This window comes from Manis javanica, chromosome 9 (assembly GCF_040802235.1).
Source record: "Manis javanica isolate MJ-LG chromosome 9, MJ_LKY, whole genome shotgun sequence".
Classification (NCBI taxonomy): Eukaryota; Metazoa; Chordata; class Mammalia; order Pholidota; family Manidae; genus Manis; species Manis javanica.
This window is the reverse complement of record NC_133164.1, coordinates 76,171,085-76,187,100: the sequence shown is the minus strand read 5'-3', so window position 1 is coordinate 76,187,100 and position 16,016 is coordinate 76,171,085. Positions and strand designations below refer to the sequence as shown.

The 16,016-nt window shown below is 37.6% G+C and overlaps 1 protein-coding gene across 2 annotated transcripts in view; it reads right to left on the bottom strand.

Moving 5' to 3' along the window:
* The window catches only part of PIEZO2 (piezo type mechanosensitive ion channel component 2), a 480,163-nt gene that overhangs the window by 109,612 nt on the left and 354,535 nt on the right, over positions 1 to 16,016 (bottom strand). For both annotated transcript variants that reach the window (XM_037001110.2, XM_037001111.2), the window contains exons 12-17: positions 15,356 to 15,504; positions 11,876 to 12,106; positions 10,149 to 10,272; positions 8,750 to 9,036; positions 7,455 to 7,603; positions 5,249 to 5,422 (exon numbers count right to left, since the gene is read on the bottom strand). In XM_037001110.2, the coding sequence (XP_036857005.1) occupies positions 5,249 to 5,422; positions 7,455 to 7,603; positions 8,750 to 9,036; positions 10,149 to 10,272; positions 11,876 to 12,106; positions 15,356 to 15,504 (1,114 nt within the window). The remainder of the gene's footprint in view (positions 1 to 5,248; positions 5,423 to 7,454; positions 7,604 to 8,749; positions 9,037 to 10,148; positions 10,273 to 11,875; positions 12,107 to 15,355; positions 15,505 to 16,016) is intronic.

Below are 16,016 nucleotides of genomic sequence, written 5' to 3'. Positions count from 1 at the left end.
ACCCCTAAAAAATCTAACAGGCAGGATTGGATGCAGTGACTATTTCTGTATATGTGGAAGAAATAACCTTTACTCTACTCCTGTTAAAATATTCTAATTCATTCTGTTTACAATTTCAATTGAAACTTCCCCACAATTATTCACATCATCAAAATTGCATCAGTCACCCACTGTCCTCAACACACCCCTACCTCACACCTTGTAAGGGCCTGTCTAAATTTTAGACAGAAGCTGAATGTAGGTATGTCCCTTTTTCATCCAGAACTCACATGTTCTAACATATTTTTCCTTATAAAAAAACATTAAGCATAAGGAAATCAATTATGGAGAAAGAAAGCTTATTTACTTAATAAAAGGATTCATCTTATCATTACAATTAAGAGTAGGCCCCATTCAAAACTGAACGCACTTTACATACAGCCTTTTAGAAACACATGTTGCTCAGTAAGGGATGAGTTTGCTGGGTAACATTTTCCTGGAGTAGAACTCTGGCCTTAACACGTTAACATTCAGACAAAAATAAGAGATACCGCTTTGAAGAAGTTAGTGCTGATGGTGGAACACTTGAAGTTTTAAATCATTTTAGACAATTAAATCTTGATCATTCTAAGAATTCCTGAGTGAATTCATTGGCCTTGTGACTTGAGTTAATGGTCAGAGGCTTTCTCCCAGGAGTTTGGGACACTGGGGACCAAAACTTGCACCAGCCTCTGCTGTGGAGCCTGTCAGACCCTCTCCTGCCATCTTTGGTGTCCCGTCTCCTTACAAATCAAATGGTGAACCCTTTATGAGAAGCAGAAGAGAGGGGGCGAGAGGAGAAAAGAGGGGGAGAGAGAGAAGTTCCTTATATTGGGAGGGATAATATAAATAGTTGCTCAAGATTTCCAGCTAGAGTCTCCATCTTACTTCTCTGCCTATCAGCTAAAAAACTGAGGTTGACTTTTCTCTTAGGCGGCAATAAAACTGGTCCTTATTCTTCCTTCTTCAGTGACTGGCGCTGTGATACGCTAATGGCCCCCACTGCGGTCTAGAGGTTCTGCCTCCTAGGGTTCACTATTTGGTTGCCAGCCTTAGGATTTGACTTACAAGAAAAGAGAATGGAGTAGAAAGCCAACAAATCTTTCAAGGAGTTATTTTGTTAATTTGACTTATTGAAAATGCATGTTTCTATAACATAAACTACTGGCTTTATTGCTAATGACATGAAATTATAGGACCTGATGTTTTAACTCATCTACTTAATAAAGTCAGAATAGTTTTAGTAAATTAGATCCCAAAGGATCTTTTCTCTGTACTCTGAGGGCACTTGAGGATCACTCTACACACAACATTTATCAAAGCGTCCCTTTATTACGTGTGGTCATTTGCATGTCTTATCTCCCCAGCTGGGTGGTCTGCATCTAGAGAAGGGCCATGTCCCAGTGCCCACCCGTGCATCTTTTGTGGTCCGCAAATATATTTCGAAATTTTCTGATGTAAAATACTGTTCTCTAGTATGCTGATCTTTCAAGTAGAGGTTTTAAAGGAAGTGATGCTTTATTTTTCTTTTACTCATGTATTGTTATGACTATTATTTCATTCCAGAAATATATCTTGAGAGTCAACTAATGGACAAGGCCCTAAGGTAGGTAGTAGGCTACCAGGCTGAGGAGCTGATGCCTCGGGCAAGGGAGATAAGACAAGCAGGCTGTAGAGAGCTGAAAGGCAGTGTCAGGAGGCAGCAATGATACAGTGCTACAGAATTCAGAGGAAGGGCAGATTACTCTTAGCAGGGAAGTTGGCATTTATGGGCAGGTTTGTGGAGGAGGTGGTTCTTGAGCTGAGCTCTCAGTTATGTGTTCAAGAGGGAGATGAGCTCTTAGGCAAACCTTGAACTAATTCTACCAAAGAATGAAATTAATGGGGAAGATGTTTGAACCAAGACCAAAGGCTGAGCACCAGCTGAAGACCCCCAGCAACCTCCAAATCCACTTGGTAGCACCATTCAGTATAAACACCACATGGTTTGGTTTGCAAAATATATCCATGAGCATACCTGAAGACCATCGTCCACTATCTGTTGACATAATTTTGCATTTACAAAACAGTAAATGTTTAGCACACCAAGAGACCATTTTTAGAAAAGGAAAAACAGGAGAGAAAACATTGAAGTACCCACCTATTTATTATTAGATATACGCGCCCATTGACTTTGGCATGGCTACGAGATGAGAGATGGAAGCACAGGGTTGCATGGGGTGGCAATGGGGAGACAGGTTGGAGAGAGAAAGAGGAGATTGTTAGACAGAGATGAATGAAGTAGACTGTCTTATCATTTACATCATCAGGTGTGTCATTATCAATACATTTCATGCACTGAGGAAGAGCCTAGGCAGCAAGATTCAGCAGCCACATGAAATTAGACATATTCAGGAAAAATGCTTGAGGATAACAAGTGTCTCCATTCATTTCATCCCTCCCTACCTTGCACACTTCATTAAAAATTCATGATGTTTTAATTTTCAGAGTACCTTTATTAAACTAAATTCAATTTAAAAGATTAATTCTTGCTCCTTCCCCAGAATGAAAAAAAAATGCTACTACAAATAGTCATAGTCAACATATTGTTCTCTAAGTTTTTCTAAAACTGAAGTAAAAAAGTCATTTTATTTCTATATGCATCACAATACTTTCTCAAACAAATTATGGACAAATTGCAGTGATGGATATTTTAAAGTAGTAATGGATACTTAATGCACTGTTTGGAATTATATATAATAATTTTATTACGTTACATATTTTATCAATATAAAAGTGAAATGATATTCCTGAGAATGCTCACTTAGAAATAATAATAGTTTCTTCCTATGCATATCATAAACTTTTCCCATAATGCTAACTTGATAAACTCCATAAAGCTAAACACAATAAATTTTGTTTCAGACACAAGTGACATTGCTTACACTACCTATGTGTACATATATATAGCACACACTAACAGTGGAAAAAATACAAAAAGAACAGTTGGATATATATAGAAACAACAGTATTGGAATCAAGTTAAGGAATACAACGAATTGATTATTCTTGATTTATGGGTCATTTTTTGTAAAGTATCTACTAAAATTTGGGTGTTTTATATTAAACTCATGCATGAAATCCCAAAACACCCATCTTGAGTGAGTCCTTTGAACTCGTTAAGGTTCTAGAAAACTGTTTTTCACAAAACTAAAAATGAAATTCCTCGTTCTTAAACTCCTCAGGTAGCTTACACATTATATAGTCTCTCCTCACCCATTTTCATATTTTCTTTGAAAATTTATTGCTAAAGAAGTGCTCAGAGCTGAACCTCAACCATGAGGAAGGCAAGCAATGACCTCAAATTGCTACAGATGAGTGAGATCTTCTTTTCTTGCCATGGTAGGAGGGTAAGGGCTGTGAATGCAGCAGCTGAAGAAATAGGAATGCATCTTGACATGAGACTGCAGTCCTTCCCCAAATCTACACAATTAAACAGTGGCCTTTATACTTAAAAGAAGCTCAGTGGAACAAATTCAATTTTTATATACCATACATCTCAAAATTCTGATTCTTTAGGCTGGTAAAATCTTTGCTTCTACAAAACTTTTTTCTCTATAAATTTTCTATAAAAATTGCCTAAAAAATATGTTCCTTTCTATTTACCTGGAAAAACTATAACCTGTATCTACTTGATTGTGACAGAGGATTCAGATATATGATAATAAGTATAATGACAAGAAAAAGCTCCTGTGTATTGGAAGAACTTTAAATAAGAAAGAAATAAAGATTCAAGGGAAGAAAGATATTCAGAAGAAAAAAATTTATAAGTATCATTAATAATTATCAATAATTACATTTCTTTTATGCAGAAACAAATATACTCTGCTAATGAAAAGATTCTCCTTGATATTGAAAATGATTTTTGAAAAAATGATGAGGTGTACAATTAAATAAAGCATGTTATTTAATACATTTTTTCTAATTATTGATGACTTTGCTTTTCTATGCAGGCACTGTGTTACTGTGTTTGTAAACTTTTAATCTTTTAGATTTCTTAGGGTGATTTCTTCTCCCAACAAACTAAAGATAGCTTTTAGCTCAACTTGATTATTGACGGTGACAAGAAAGTGTGTCATCGACACACTGACAATCATCTGGACCATACTAAAAATGAAAACTAATTGGAATCTTAGGTTCAACAAAATACAATAAGGAAAATAAATCTGCTGGTCATAAATAAATAGATAAATATTATAAAACATTTTTTATCATTAGATAAAAATATTTTGAAGTTATCCATAATTCCATTCCCTCCAGCAGCAGATAATTGAAAGTTTGGTATTTCATAAACCGCATGATGAAATACTACTTCATAGTCTTTTGATGTACTCATTTTTTTCCCTTGAGAAAGAGTTAAGGGGAAGTCAGAAGAGCTAAAGAGACATCAGAGGCAGCATCTGTGTGCCTTTGCTTCCTTAGTTGCTTAGCAAGTGTTTTTCCAGGAACTGAATCATAGGCTAAATATGAAGCAGAAGAAAGTCAGTATTAATGTTCATTAGAAGAATGCTTGTAATGTCTCTGTGATGGAACAGACTGTAAGATTTGCCATAATCCATTGTGGTTTCAACACACATGGGCAGGGAGAGCAATATGCCATCTGTTACTTGTAAACAATGTATATTTATTGAGAAGACAACAGAGCACTGATAAAGGAAAATATTGTCTTCACCTTCTCTTTTTAAATGCTATTCTAGTTACTAGCAGATTGCAGGTTGTCTCCTTCTGGCTGTGGGTCTTCATTTCCAAAACGCTGCACACCAGCGTTTAGTGCACTCTCGCTCACTGTGACTTCTTTACTGGTTATTAGCAGTATAATAGAAATAATAGAAAATTCATCCGGTGAATTACGCCGACTCTGTAACTATTCTAAAAACACATCACTAGCCTACACACAAAATACATCACCAACTCCAAAGCATTTTTTCTGAACTCTGAATCTACTCGCATGACTATCAAGATCACTTTGCATTCACCAATCATCCTTCACTACCATTGTTTCAGAAAGTATCATCAGTTTTTCCACATTTTGTTTCCCATATTTTTTCACTCACAGGTTTACACGCATGGAAAGGTCAAGGTTGGAACTAAGATTACTGGCTTTCTGGAAGGTGGCCAGCTGAAGGTGGGGAATCGAGGTCGCCTTCCTGGCAACAGGAGCAGGAGGCATGTGCTTCTTGCGCCCGCTCACCTGTAGATGGCGCTGTCTTCCTTACTGGGAATGGACTTCAGGTCTGTCAGTTCAAGGAACCGGTCATGGAAATAGTGAAGGTGTAAAATGCACACCAGCAGAAAGGAGGTTGGAATGAATATACGAGTGAATAGCTCAGCCACAGTAAATTGCTTTAAGCCAAGATCTTCAAGTCTGCAAAACAAAACAAAACGAAAAGCAAGAACCCTTCTTAGGCAGTGAAGATGCATTTTTTTCACTAAAATTTACATCACAGTGTTCTTTGCTCCTCATTTACGCCATTTACTGCGTCCTTCTCTCACACACATTCTGCTTTGCCTTTTGTTTCCACCAAGCCAACCAACCTGCTTTTACAGAGGTCAGCAACAACCTTGATATCACCAGTTCAGCAGCTGCTTCTCTATCTTTAATTCCGCCTTCTAGACCTTCATGAACCAGTCCTGGTCTTGATGCCACCTCCTTGTCCTGGATTCTGTTCTGTCACTATCTCCTTTTCCCTTGTCCCTCCAGAGTCAGAAATACCCCAGGACTCAGTGTTGGCTTTCCTTTCACGTAATCTCACCCAGACCAGGGATTACATACCGTGTCTACACCAATGACTCAAATGAGCATTTACACCTCAGACATCTCCTGTGGACTCTCACACTCAAATGTCTACTGGAAATTGGTCATTTCACAGTTATATCCCTTATTCTTAAAACTATCTTTTTGACTTCCCAATTTTCCTTAGCCCAGCTGTCCAGCACTTCCCTCTCTCCTTGCTTGTCTTCCACAGCACAACCATCTGCCCTGTGCAAAATTCTGAAATCAGAAAGTCTTCCTTGATTTGTTCTTTGCTGGCATATCTCAATCATCCACATTTTCTTCCACCTACAAATCCTTTTGAATCTGTCCACCTCCACCATCATTTCTCACAGGACCGTGGCTGTTGCCTGTTAACCAGTCCAGTTGTTTCTATTTGGGCCTCTCAATACATCACTTTTTCTCCACCAGTTGAGGGTTCTTTCAAGACTAAAAAACTTCACCAAGAATAAGAATAAAATACCAGCCACCACTACCTACACAGCAGACACACCAGGTACTGGGCTAAACTCCCCCTTCATTCTCCCCCTTGCTACCCATGAGTGACACTCCCTTCAGTTCCTCATCTGTGCCCAATTCTGTCCTGCCACAGGGCCTTTGCATTTGCTGTTCTTTGCCTGGGATGCTTTCATGCATTCTTTTCCCTGACTCACACACTTTTCTTAAGAAACCTCCTTCTTATCCTTCAGGTGGATTTTAAAATGACACCTCCTTAGTGAGGCCTGGCCTGAGCATTCCATTTATGCCTAGCAGTCTCCATTATTCATCACCTCTGCCTGTTTCTTTTACAGACTTGTTACAGTTTGTAATGAATTTATGGGCACATTAAGTAGATTTTTGTTTGTCTCTTTGACAACTTGAATAAAAACCCCACAGTGTTAGACTCTGTCTTGATTCCTGGTATAGCCTCAGGCACAGTCAGTGTCTGGCACAAGGGAGGCATTTGATAAACATTTGTTGAATGAACATTAAGGATGTCTAGTGAAATGGTGATCCTTACCTTTTTAGATTTTCTCCTAACCATTTCAATATATTCAATTCTATGCCCAGTTTTGGTTGGATTTCTAAACTAATTCCAGAAGTTTATAGAAGCAAATTAGGGTAGGGTCTGATCTACTGAATGCACAGGAAAAATTATTATCACTAGTCTATTAGCGCTCACGGAAATTTCTTCTATGGCACCAACTAAGGGCCTTAGAACCTTAGCTCCAGCTGCACAAATGAGGAGGGACTGCTCCTTTATATTGCAAGTCCATGAATCTATGAAGAATGGAAGCACTGACTCCAATTTGGAAAGCACGAAGCGTAACTGGCAAAACACTAAGCAGGTATGTTTGAAGTGAAAGTGACATTAGAAAAAGTCATTTAATTAAAATAGGGCTGAAAATTCCCTTCTCAGTCAGTATGCTTTGAGTATCTACTATGAGCCAAGGTCAGAGTTAGACAGAGAGAACATAAAATGACTAAGACATGAATCCTGTGCTCCAGGATCTTATAGACATTGAAGATGTCATGCTTTACTAGAATCTTCCATAATAAAATGTTTTGAAAAATATGCATTTAAGTCTTCATCCTGGTTGTTATGCCAGAACCCCACATACCATCTTATGCCAGAATTGCTTACTTTTCTTTTTTCAATCCAGTCATATTTTGCCACAGGCCTGGAAAGTTTTCAAACTGATATGTGTATATAAAGATAAGCACCAACATAGTGTAAATAACCACAGACATCCAAAAGTATTTCAGAATTCGCCTCCACCATTCATAGTGCACCTGTGAATCAGATGTGGAAAAACAAACAAGAAAATAAATTGGTTATAGGAAAATTCACAAAAATATTTGTGTTTTTTTGGCAGGTGGTGATATTTACAAATACTTGAAAAATAAAGTCTATTTCATGTTTCGTATTTGAGGTTTTGCTCCCTATGGAGTTGGATGGATCTAGACTGGAATGGAAGTCACTAACTGTGTCTATGGACAAATTGCTGGACCATACTGAGCTCCAGCTTCCACTCCCACACGTATGTACTTTGAATTGTTAAGTTGTTAAGAACTGTTTAAGCTGTTAAGAGGATGCAATAATATTTGTAAGACTCTTGGCACATGTCTGGTTTGCAGCAGGCATTCACAGAACGGTAAGAGTAGGTGCTGCTGTCAGCATGGATTCTTGCTGGGAGAAAACTGCCTCAGCTTTAACATTCGAGTAGTAGTATATGAATAAAAATGTGGAATCACCACAGAGAAGATATATATCTCTATTATAAGCCTGTGCATATTCATTAGAGAAATTCATTCATTTCAGTTAAACAAACTTTTATTTCCACATATTTTTGTTGTTGTGTTGTTTGGTTGGTTGCCTGCAAGAATATTTGACTGTTGTGCTTGTTTCTACCATTGGGTTAAAATTCTGTATCAGTTAAAATTGAATTTGTGGGGAGGCTAATTCATTTCAACATAACCTTTTCTATTATAAATTCTACTTAACAAAATACTAAAACAGTTTAATGCGATGTAGATATGTATATACACACATACACAGTTTTCTGGTTCCAAAGTCTGAAACACAACTGAACTGGGTATGAACGAGTATTTTAGATGATCCAGCCACTGTTCTTAAATTATAATTCAAAAATTAATCTAATTTTGCAAGGCTTCTTTTTTTTATTCAAGAATTTCTGAAAACCTCAAGAGCTTTTTTTCTTTTACTTTTTAAGAACCTACAATTTTAAAATAATGAATAAGCTGACAATCATCATTTGCCATTTTTGGGTTGTTACTATGTAATTTCTTAATCTCATCCATCACTTTATATGGTATGTTCACAGGATCACAGTAATTTAGAATCTCATCAAAGGAAGCTCACAGATATTTCCGGGACAAATGTGAGGATTAAAACCTAGAAGACAATTGTTCACCTACCTGATACAAGGCCACACAGAAGAGAAAGAGCACCATGTAGATGATTTTGTACATCACAATTTTACCCTCGAAGCTGACAAAGAAGAACATTCCCCCACAGACGTAGATCCAGTACTTAATGAACATGGCTACCACCAAGTTGCCCAGCACTTCCATCACATCCTGGTCATCGTCTTCCTGTTCCTCTTCCTCCAGTTCCTTCTTTCTCTCTTGCTCCTCTGCCTTTGCTTCCTCTTCTTCCTCCTTTTCTTCGGCCTCTCCTTCCATTTGTATAGCTTGCTCGTCATCTTTAAAATAAAAGATTGGGCTATTATCCATAGCTGGTGCCCTGACCTGAGCCACATGTTGATCAGGTACTGTATTTGGGATATGGAAGAGTTTATTTTATGTGTTACTATATGATTTGAATGATTTGAGACTACATTGACAACTAGTCATAATCAATTTTCATAACCTTCCTGATATATAGTTTAAAAGAAAGAAATTTGGCAATATTTTACACTCATCTTTTTATGACACCTATTTCATATAACACTGATATCCAATGATAATTTAAGTACTTTGGGATCTAGAAAGATAAACACAGGAGTCTACCCTTTTCTGCAGTTTCACTTCCCATGGCCAACCATTGTCTGGAAGCAGATGACCCTCCTGACATATGGGTGCAAGGTCAATAGCAGCCCAATGCTACAATTATTAATTTGAATTACAATGCCTGTGTCATTCACCTCACTTCATCTTATAACATAGGCATTTTATCATCTCACAGCACCACAAGCAGAAGGGTGAGTGCAGTGCAATAACACATTTTGAGAGAGATTAACTTCACATTCATATAACTTTTAGTATAGTAAATCATTATAATCGTTCTGTATAATCAGTTGTTAATTTCTTACTGTGTCTAATTTGTAAATTAAACTTTATCATAGACATTATGTATAGGAGAAAACAGTATATTTAATGTTTGGTACTATCCACAGCTTCAGGCATCCACTGAGGGTCTAGAAACATATCCTCCATGGATAAGGCAGGACTATCCATGTAGTAGTCAACAGTAACACAAATCAAAACTATGTTATCAATTTCAAATTCTGATTGTTTCATGGTTCTAAAAGTGTGAATTTAGAGAAATAATTTTAGCTTCTCTGAGCCTTAGTTTTCTCTTTCTGTAAGTGGGAATCAATTTCATGAGGATCAAATAATATAACATTTTCAAAAATTCCGTGAGCTCACATGTACTCTGAATCTTAGGTAAACATACTATCATCCTGTTCTTTATAGAGACAAGTTAACGTTTGGCTTCTCTCTATTCTGAAGCTTTCTGACATATGTTGGGCAGCTATTTGTGATTTTGTCGAGCACAAAAATTTCTAGTCACACACTGTACACATTAATTCACCTTTTTCTTCATTGTCTTGACTTCCAATTTTGACCTCAGATAGAAGAGCTTCCTTTTCTTGAAGAGCTTTTTGCTCTGTGAGGTGCTGCCTCAGCAGTAGCCAAAAAGTAATGGTGAAAAGTATCTGAAAATAGAGAATGAGCAAGACAAGGAGTTAGTCACCATTTGAAGTGTAAATACATTTCAACAAATACATTTGCTCTACATTTCAGAGGGAGCACAGGGACATCTTTCTATTTGAGACAGTCCGGTGCCCACTTGATTCCATCTGAAAGTTACTGGCTTTTAATCCCCTTCCCTGGGGATGTGAGCAAACATGCTGAGCGCCAGGAGTACGTTTGCACTGTGAGGGGGAAGATGCACAGGACAGTCCAGACTCCTTCTATCTGGGCCGGAAATCAGCCTTGGCAATCGGCTTCCCTCTGGGCACTAGCTGTGACGTCCGGTCCTGACTGTTACATCAGCACACTTGAGACAGGGAGACACACTTCTACAATACTTGTTGCTGTAATGTTCCACATTTTGAAGAACTTCATGGATGGGAAAAAGAACATTTCATTGCAAAAAATAGAACCCCTCTTATACCCATTCATCTCCGAAAGCTGAACAAGGAACCATTCTAAGTGCCCACACTTGTACATTAATATTTTCTATCCCCCTCAGCCTTAGACAACCACTAATTTACCTTCTGAATCTACAGATTGCCTATTCTGGATATTTTACATAAATCAAAGTGCGTAATATGCACTATCTTCTTCAGCATAATGCTTTCAAGGTTTATTCATGCTGTAGCATGTATTGGTACTTAATTTCTTTTTTTTACCCAATAACATTCCACTGTATGGATAGACAACATTTTATTTATCCAGTCATCAGGTGACGGGCATTCAGGTTGTTCCTATTTATTGTGCCTCATAGAAATAACACTGCTATGAGCATTCACGTACAAGCTATGGTGTGGACATAGGTTTTTGGTGTTCTTGGGTTTATATACCTAGAAGTGGAATTGCAGGGTCTTAGGATAATCCTCCTATCTTTAACATTTTGAGGCACTGACAGACTGCTCTAAAGTGGCTGCACCATTTTATATCCCTCACAGCAGTGTATGATGGTTCCAACTTCCCCATTTTCTTTTTTTTTTTAAACCTAGTCATCCTAGTGGATGTGAGGAGATATCTCATTGTGGTATATAGTAGCCTCTATAAATATTTGCCAAATAAATGAAAAAATAAGTGAGCAAATGAATGGGTCATTTTCACTTTGAATAACTGTCTTTTTAATGATCCATCTTTCTACTTATCATTTACCTTCAACATAAATTAGATACAGAGTCAGGCACCCACTTAATTGCAACAGAATGTCACTGGTTTTTAATTCCCATCTCCTGGGGATGCAAGGAAGCATGCTGAATTCCAGGAGAAAGTTCAAAATTGTGCAAGGCCTTGGGCAAGGTGCATGGGACAGTCCAATTTATACTGAAAATAACTTGGACTATGTTTTTCTCTGAGGGAAAAGCACTATCACTTTAAATCTAAAAGCAGGGTATAATATTTATCTGTGCTTACATTATAGAGACCTCTGAGCAATATAATTTTTTTATAGTTTAAAATCTATTCAATGTTATGAAGTGGTGATTCTTTGGGACCTATTTTAGACAGTTTTTGCTTGGACATAGTTATTATGATTATTGTTTTGTATCAATGTTCTGTTTTCTTATTTTCACTTACCTTTGAGGCAAGTTCTCCTGGCTCTTTCTTTTCTAAAAATCCTGGGACTTTTTTAATTTCAGGAAGTTCAAAACTCCATATATACTGTAATATTAGCAGTAGATTTCCATAGACAACCATGAAAGGAGAGCTGATCATGGCATACTTCCTTCTGTTGCGAATCATCCACAGAGTGCACGACCAGATCAACAGCACAAAAGTCAGCCAGCTGTGATAGGTGATGCTCCAAGCCTCGAGGGAGAGCGGAAGGGAAAAAACAATCACGGTCAGTACAATGGATAGTCCCCTGCTTAGAAAGTTAAAAGGTACCTAAAATGAAAAAGCCAAAAATATCCAAACTAGGACTAGGAGAAAGTGGTAAAATCATGGAGAGAGATTCTCCCTGTAGCACAGGGAGGGGAAAGAAGACAAAGGCTGATACTGCTGAGAATAACTTCTTTTGTGAACTTCCTGCAGGAGCTAGCCAGTGGCAAGGGGGTCTTGATTACAAGTACTTTCCCTCCAGCCCCAAAAGTTTTCATCTTTGTCCTACTTGGCAGCATGCAAAGCAACCATAGTGCTTTCTCTCTTCCTTTTCCCAACTGGCTTGGAGTCAGCTGTCCTTAAGAGGGAGTGTGGGCCATAGCTGGGCTCAGCAACAGAAGCTGTGGGTATGCATACAAGCTGGGCTGCGGAGAGCACTCTGAGACTATCCTGGGAGAAACACAGGATAGAAATTTGAAAGTCTACATGCGGAAGCTGTATGTATGTTAGGCTTCTCCAAACCCCAAATAGTAAAGTCGAAGTAAATTTAAAGGCCAGTCTCAGCTTCTGCCCTGTAAGGGGTATGACTCAAAAGCTGTAAGACCCTTTGGACAATGACACATCTTCTATTCACATCAAACATCCAAGGAATCAGAATTGTGTCTCAAAGGGCAGCTACCGGAACAATCTGTTAATCAGGCTCATGAATATTACTAACTTCAGGAAATCTATCATCTCTTACCATAATCTCTGATACCATATTTCTGCAAAAGACCTTTTGAAAACATTTTCTAGATTTCTCAGGGGTTAACTGAAATTAATTCCTCAATAATCATGAATTATCAAGAGTTATTTGTAAAAACCTACATGTTTTACAAGTTTCTTTTCCTTCTGGAAAGTAGGTAGGTATTAAGATAAAGTCAGCATAGAAGAACGTATTTCCTTTTAGCAATCTGCAAGTTTGTCCTAAAGCACAACTAGTTTTGTAAGTGGAAATTTATTTAAAATTGTTGTTTAAAACATATAAATATAAACTGGAAATTAAAATTGCTTTTCTTAAAATTAAGCTAGTGGCTGACAACTATTATCAACTCTGAATTATTTTCATGAAAATATTATTTTTTGGAAATAGTGTTTATCACAGCTAAGGTAACATTTAATGTATTTGCATTAACAGTGCTTTTGAGGCATTTACCCTCCCTGCGCACTATGCTTGTGTGGGAAGGGGAGGATGGAACAGGGAGAATAACAAGTTATGAGGTTTTTAAAACCTTCTTGCCTTTTCAGTGCCTGTGTCACATATGCCTTTTATTTGTGATAACTGGGAGTAGATTCTGCATTACATTGTTTCCTATGCTCACTTTCCACATTGTCTGATGGTTTGGCATATTTGTTCTTTCTATTTTTGAATAAATACATATATCATTCTAACAGACTCAGCTCGCTAGGACTTCTCTTTGTGATTAGAAGTCCGCTGGTGGGGTGCTTACCTGGAGGGCAGACACTTGGGGAACATTGACTGTGGCTCTGTTAAAACAATGGAAATGGTACCAGAGATGGGCACACCTTTGATAAAGGATCTTCTATCTTACATTTTAACAATGAATTTTTTTTTTTACTAAGTAACAAAACATGTATTCAAAGTTTGAGTTTTTTCTTTATAAAGCTCTATTCCTTTATATATATGTGTATATATATATATATATATATACACACATATATATATATATAAAAGACCAAACTTAACTGGTTTATTTTTAGAGAGAGGAAAAAATTGTATACTCTTTTGAACTCACAATCAGAATTGTAAGTTGCATTTATATGTTTAACATTTTTAAAATCAGAAGTTTGCTGTAGTTTATATTAGAGGTTGATACAGTAGTCTCCCCTTATCTGTGGTTTCATTTTTCTGCAGTTTTAGTTAAATGCAGTCAACCGAGGTCTGAAGGCAGGTGATCCTCCTTTTAATGTATCATCAGAAGGTCAGTAGTAGCTTAACACTATGTCACACTGCCTATATCATTCTCCTCACTTCATCTCATCATGCAGGCATTTTATTATTTCACACTGCCACAAGATGAAGGGTGAGTGTAGTACAGTATTTAAGAGACCACATTTACATAACTTTTATTACAAGATATTACAATTATTCTATTTTATTATTAACTATAGTTGTTAATATCTTTTTTACCTTATTTATAAATTAAAGTTTATCACAGGTGTGTATGTATAGGAGAAAACAGTACATACAGTGCTCAGTACTATCTGAGGTTTCAGGCACCCACTGGGGGCCTGGGAATGCATCTCCTGCAGATAAGCAGGGGGGGGGTCTAATGTACATAGAAAATGTCAAAGACATCTCAAAAATCACACAGAATTAATACTATTTAGACAATAGAGTTTGTGATTGCCCAAATGAGCCATATTTAATTTCAAGGAGTTTTCTTTTCCCAACCCTCTCCCAGATGTTGCAGTGGTGCTTACTAGATGCTGAAGTTGAGTTATACACAGGTTCATTTGGGATACACCTTGGCTAAATGCCTGGGAAACTCAAACATTTTCCTCACAGAGTTACAGCATATTTTCATTTTCAATCATCAAAGGTTTCCATAGGCTCTCAGCATTGATGACAAAATGTGGAAGAGTTTTGTGTTGTGTCAGGTTTCTCAAAAATGTCATATTTCCCATGAAAGTTTGTTCTTTAGAAGTACAGAAATTAGACTCTCTTCTATCTACAGGCGAGGGCTATTTTTGAAGCTGAGATGCTGGAGATGGGGCATAAAACTAGAAGTGGGTAGAAAGATGAATAAATCAAGCACTCAAAATCAGAAATTCTCTGATGGGGAACTCTGGTTGCTTGATATCCATTGGTAAAAAAAATCAGTGCAGTTAGGATGCAATAAAGTCTCACTCAAATCTAAGTTAAGAGAATATAACTGATTATCTGAAAGAGATAAGCACAGTGTTTATTAATTTTGAATACCTTTAATACCACATAGGAAAGCTCCCAGTAAGTCCTTTTAAACAGACAAAATAGGGAACAGTCTGACTTGATAGGCTAATTTGAGAAAAATGTATTGATATTTAAAAGGAGGCTGAGAAGAAGGACATGATTTTGAAATCTATACTATAAAAAGCCCATGAAAAATTAACATAACCAGTCATTATCTGGCAAGACTCAGGAAGATGAGGACGCTATGCTGGCCACGACCACGCTCACCCGGCCCTCACACCTACCATCATAGCGATAAGGGCACAGATGTAGCTCTGTTTCATGATGAACTGGAATACAGAGACCATGGCATGAACTCTAACGCTCCTCTTTTCCTCGTGGCTCTGTTCCTCTTCAAATTCTTCATTCTCATCCTCTTCTTCCTCTTTCTTTTCTAGGTAGACAAATATTTTATATGACTATTTATGCAGATATATGACTTTATATAAATGTCCCAAGCAGTGTGGCACAGGTATGGTTTTAGCATAGCCTTTTATTTAAGACTTCAGAGATTATTTCCAATTAAGAAAGCCCTTGGAATTAAAACAAAATTAGTAAGTTCCACCTGGTGAGTGGAATGAAGCCCTGCACTCAGACATCACAGGAAGGAAGTTTCAGTTTAAAAGGTGCATGATGGTGCCCCCAAATCCCCACCTCCTGGCAGCCATGCCTGGTGAGATCCTCTCCCCTTAAGGTTGAGGGACCTTTGATGTGTTTCCAACAAATAGAATCTTTGAGAAGGGATGGGATATTATTTCCAAGATTAAGTTTAAAAAGACTGTGGCTTTTGTCCCAGGCACTTGTTCTCATTCTCTCACTCACCGGTTCGGAGAGAAGCCACTGCCCTGTAATAACCTGCCCTGTGGAGGGGCCCAGATGGCAGGGAACTGATGCCACTGGCCAGCG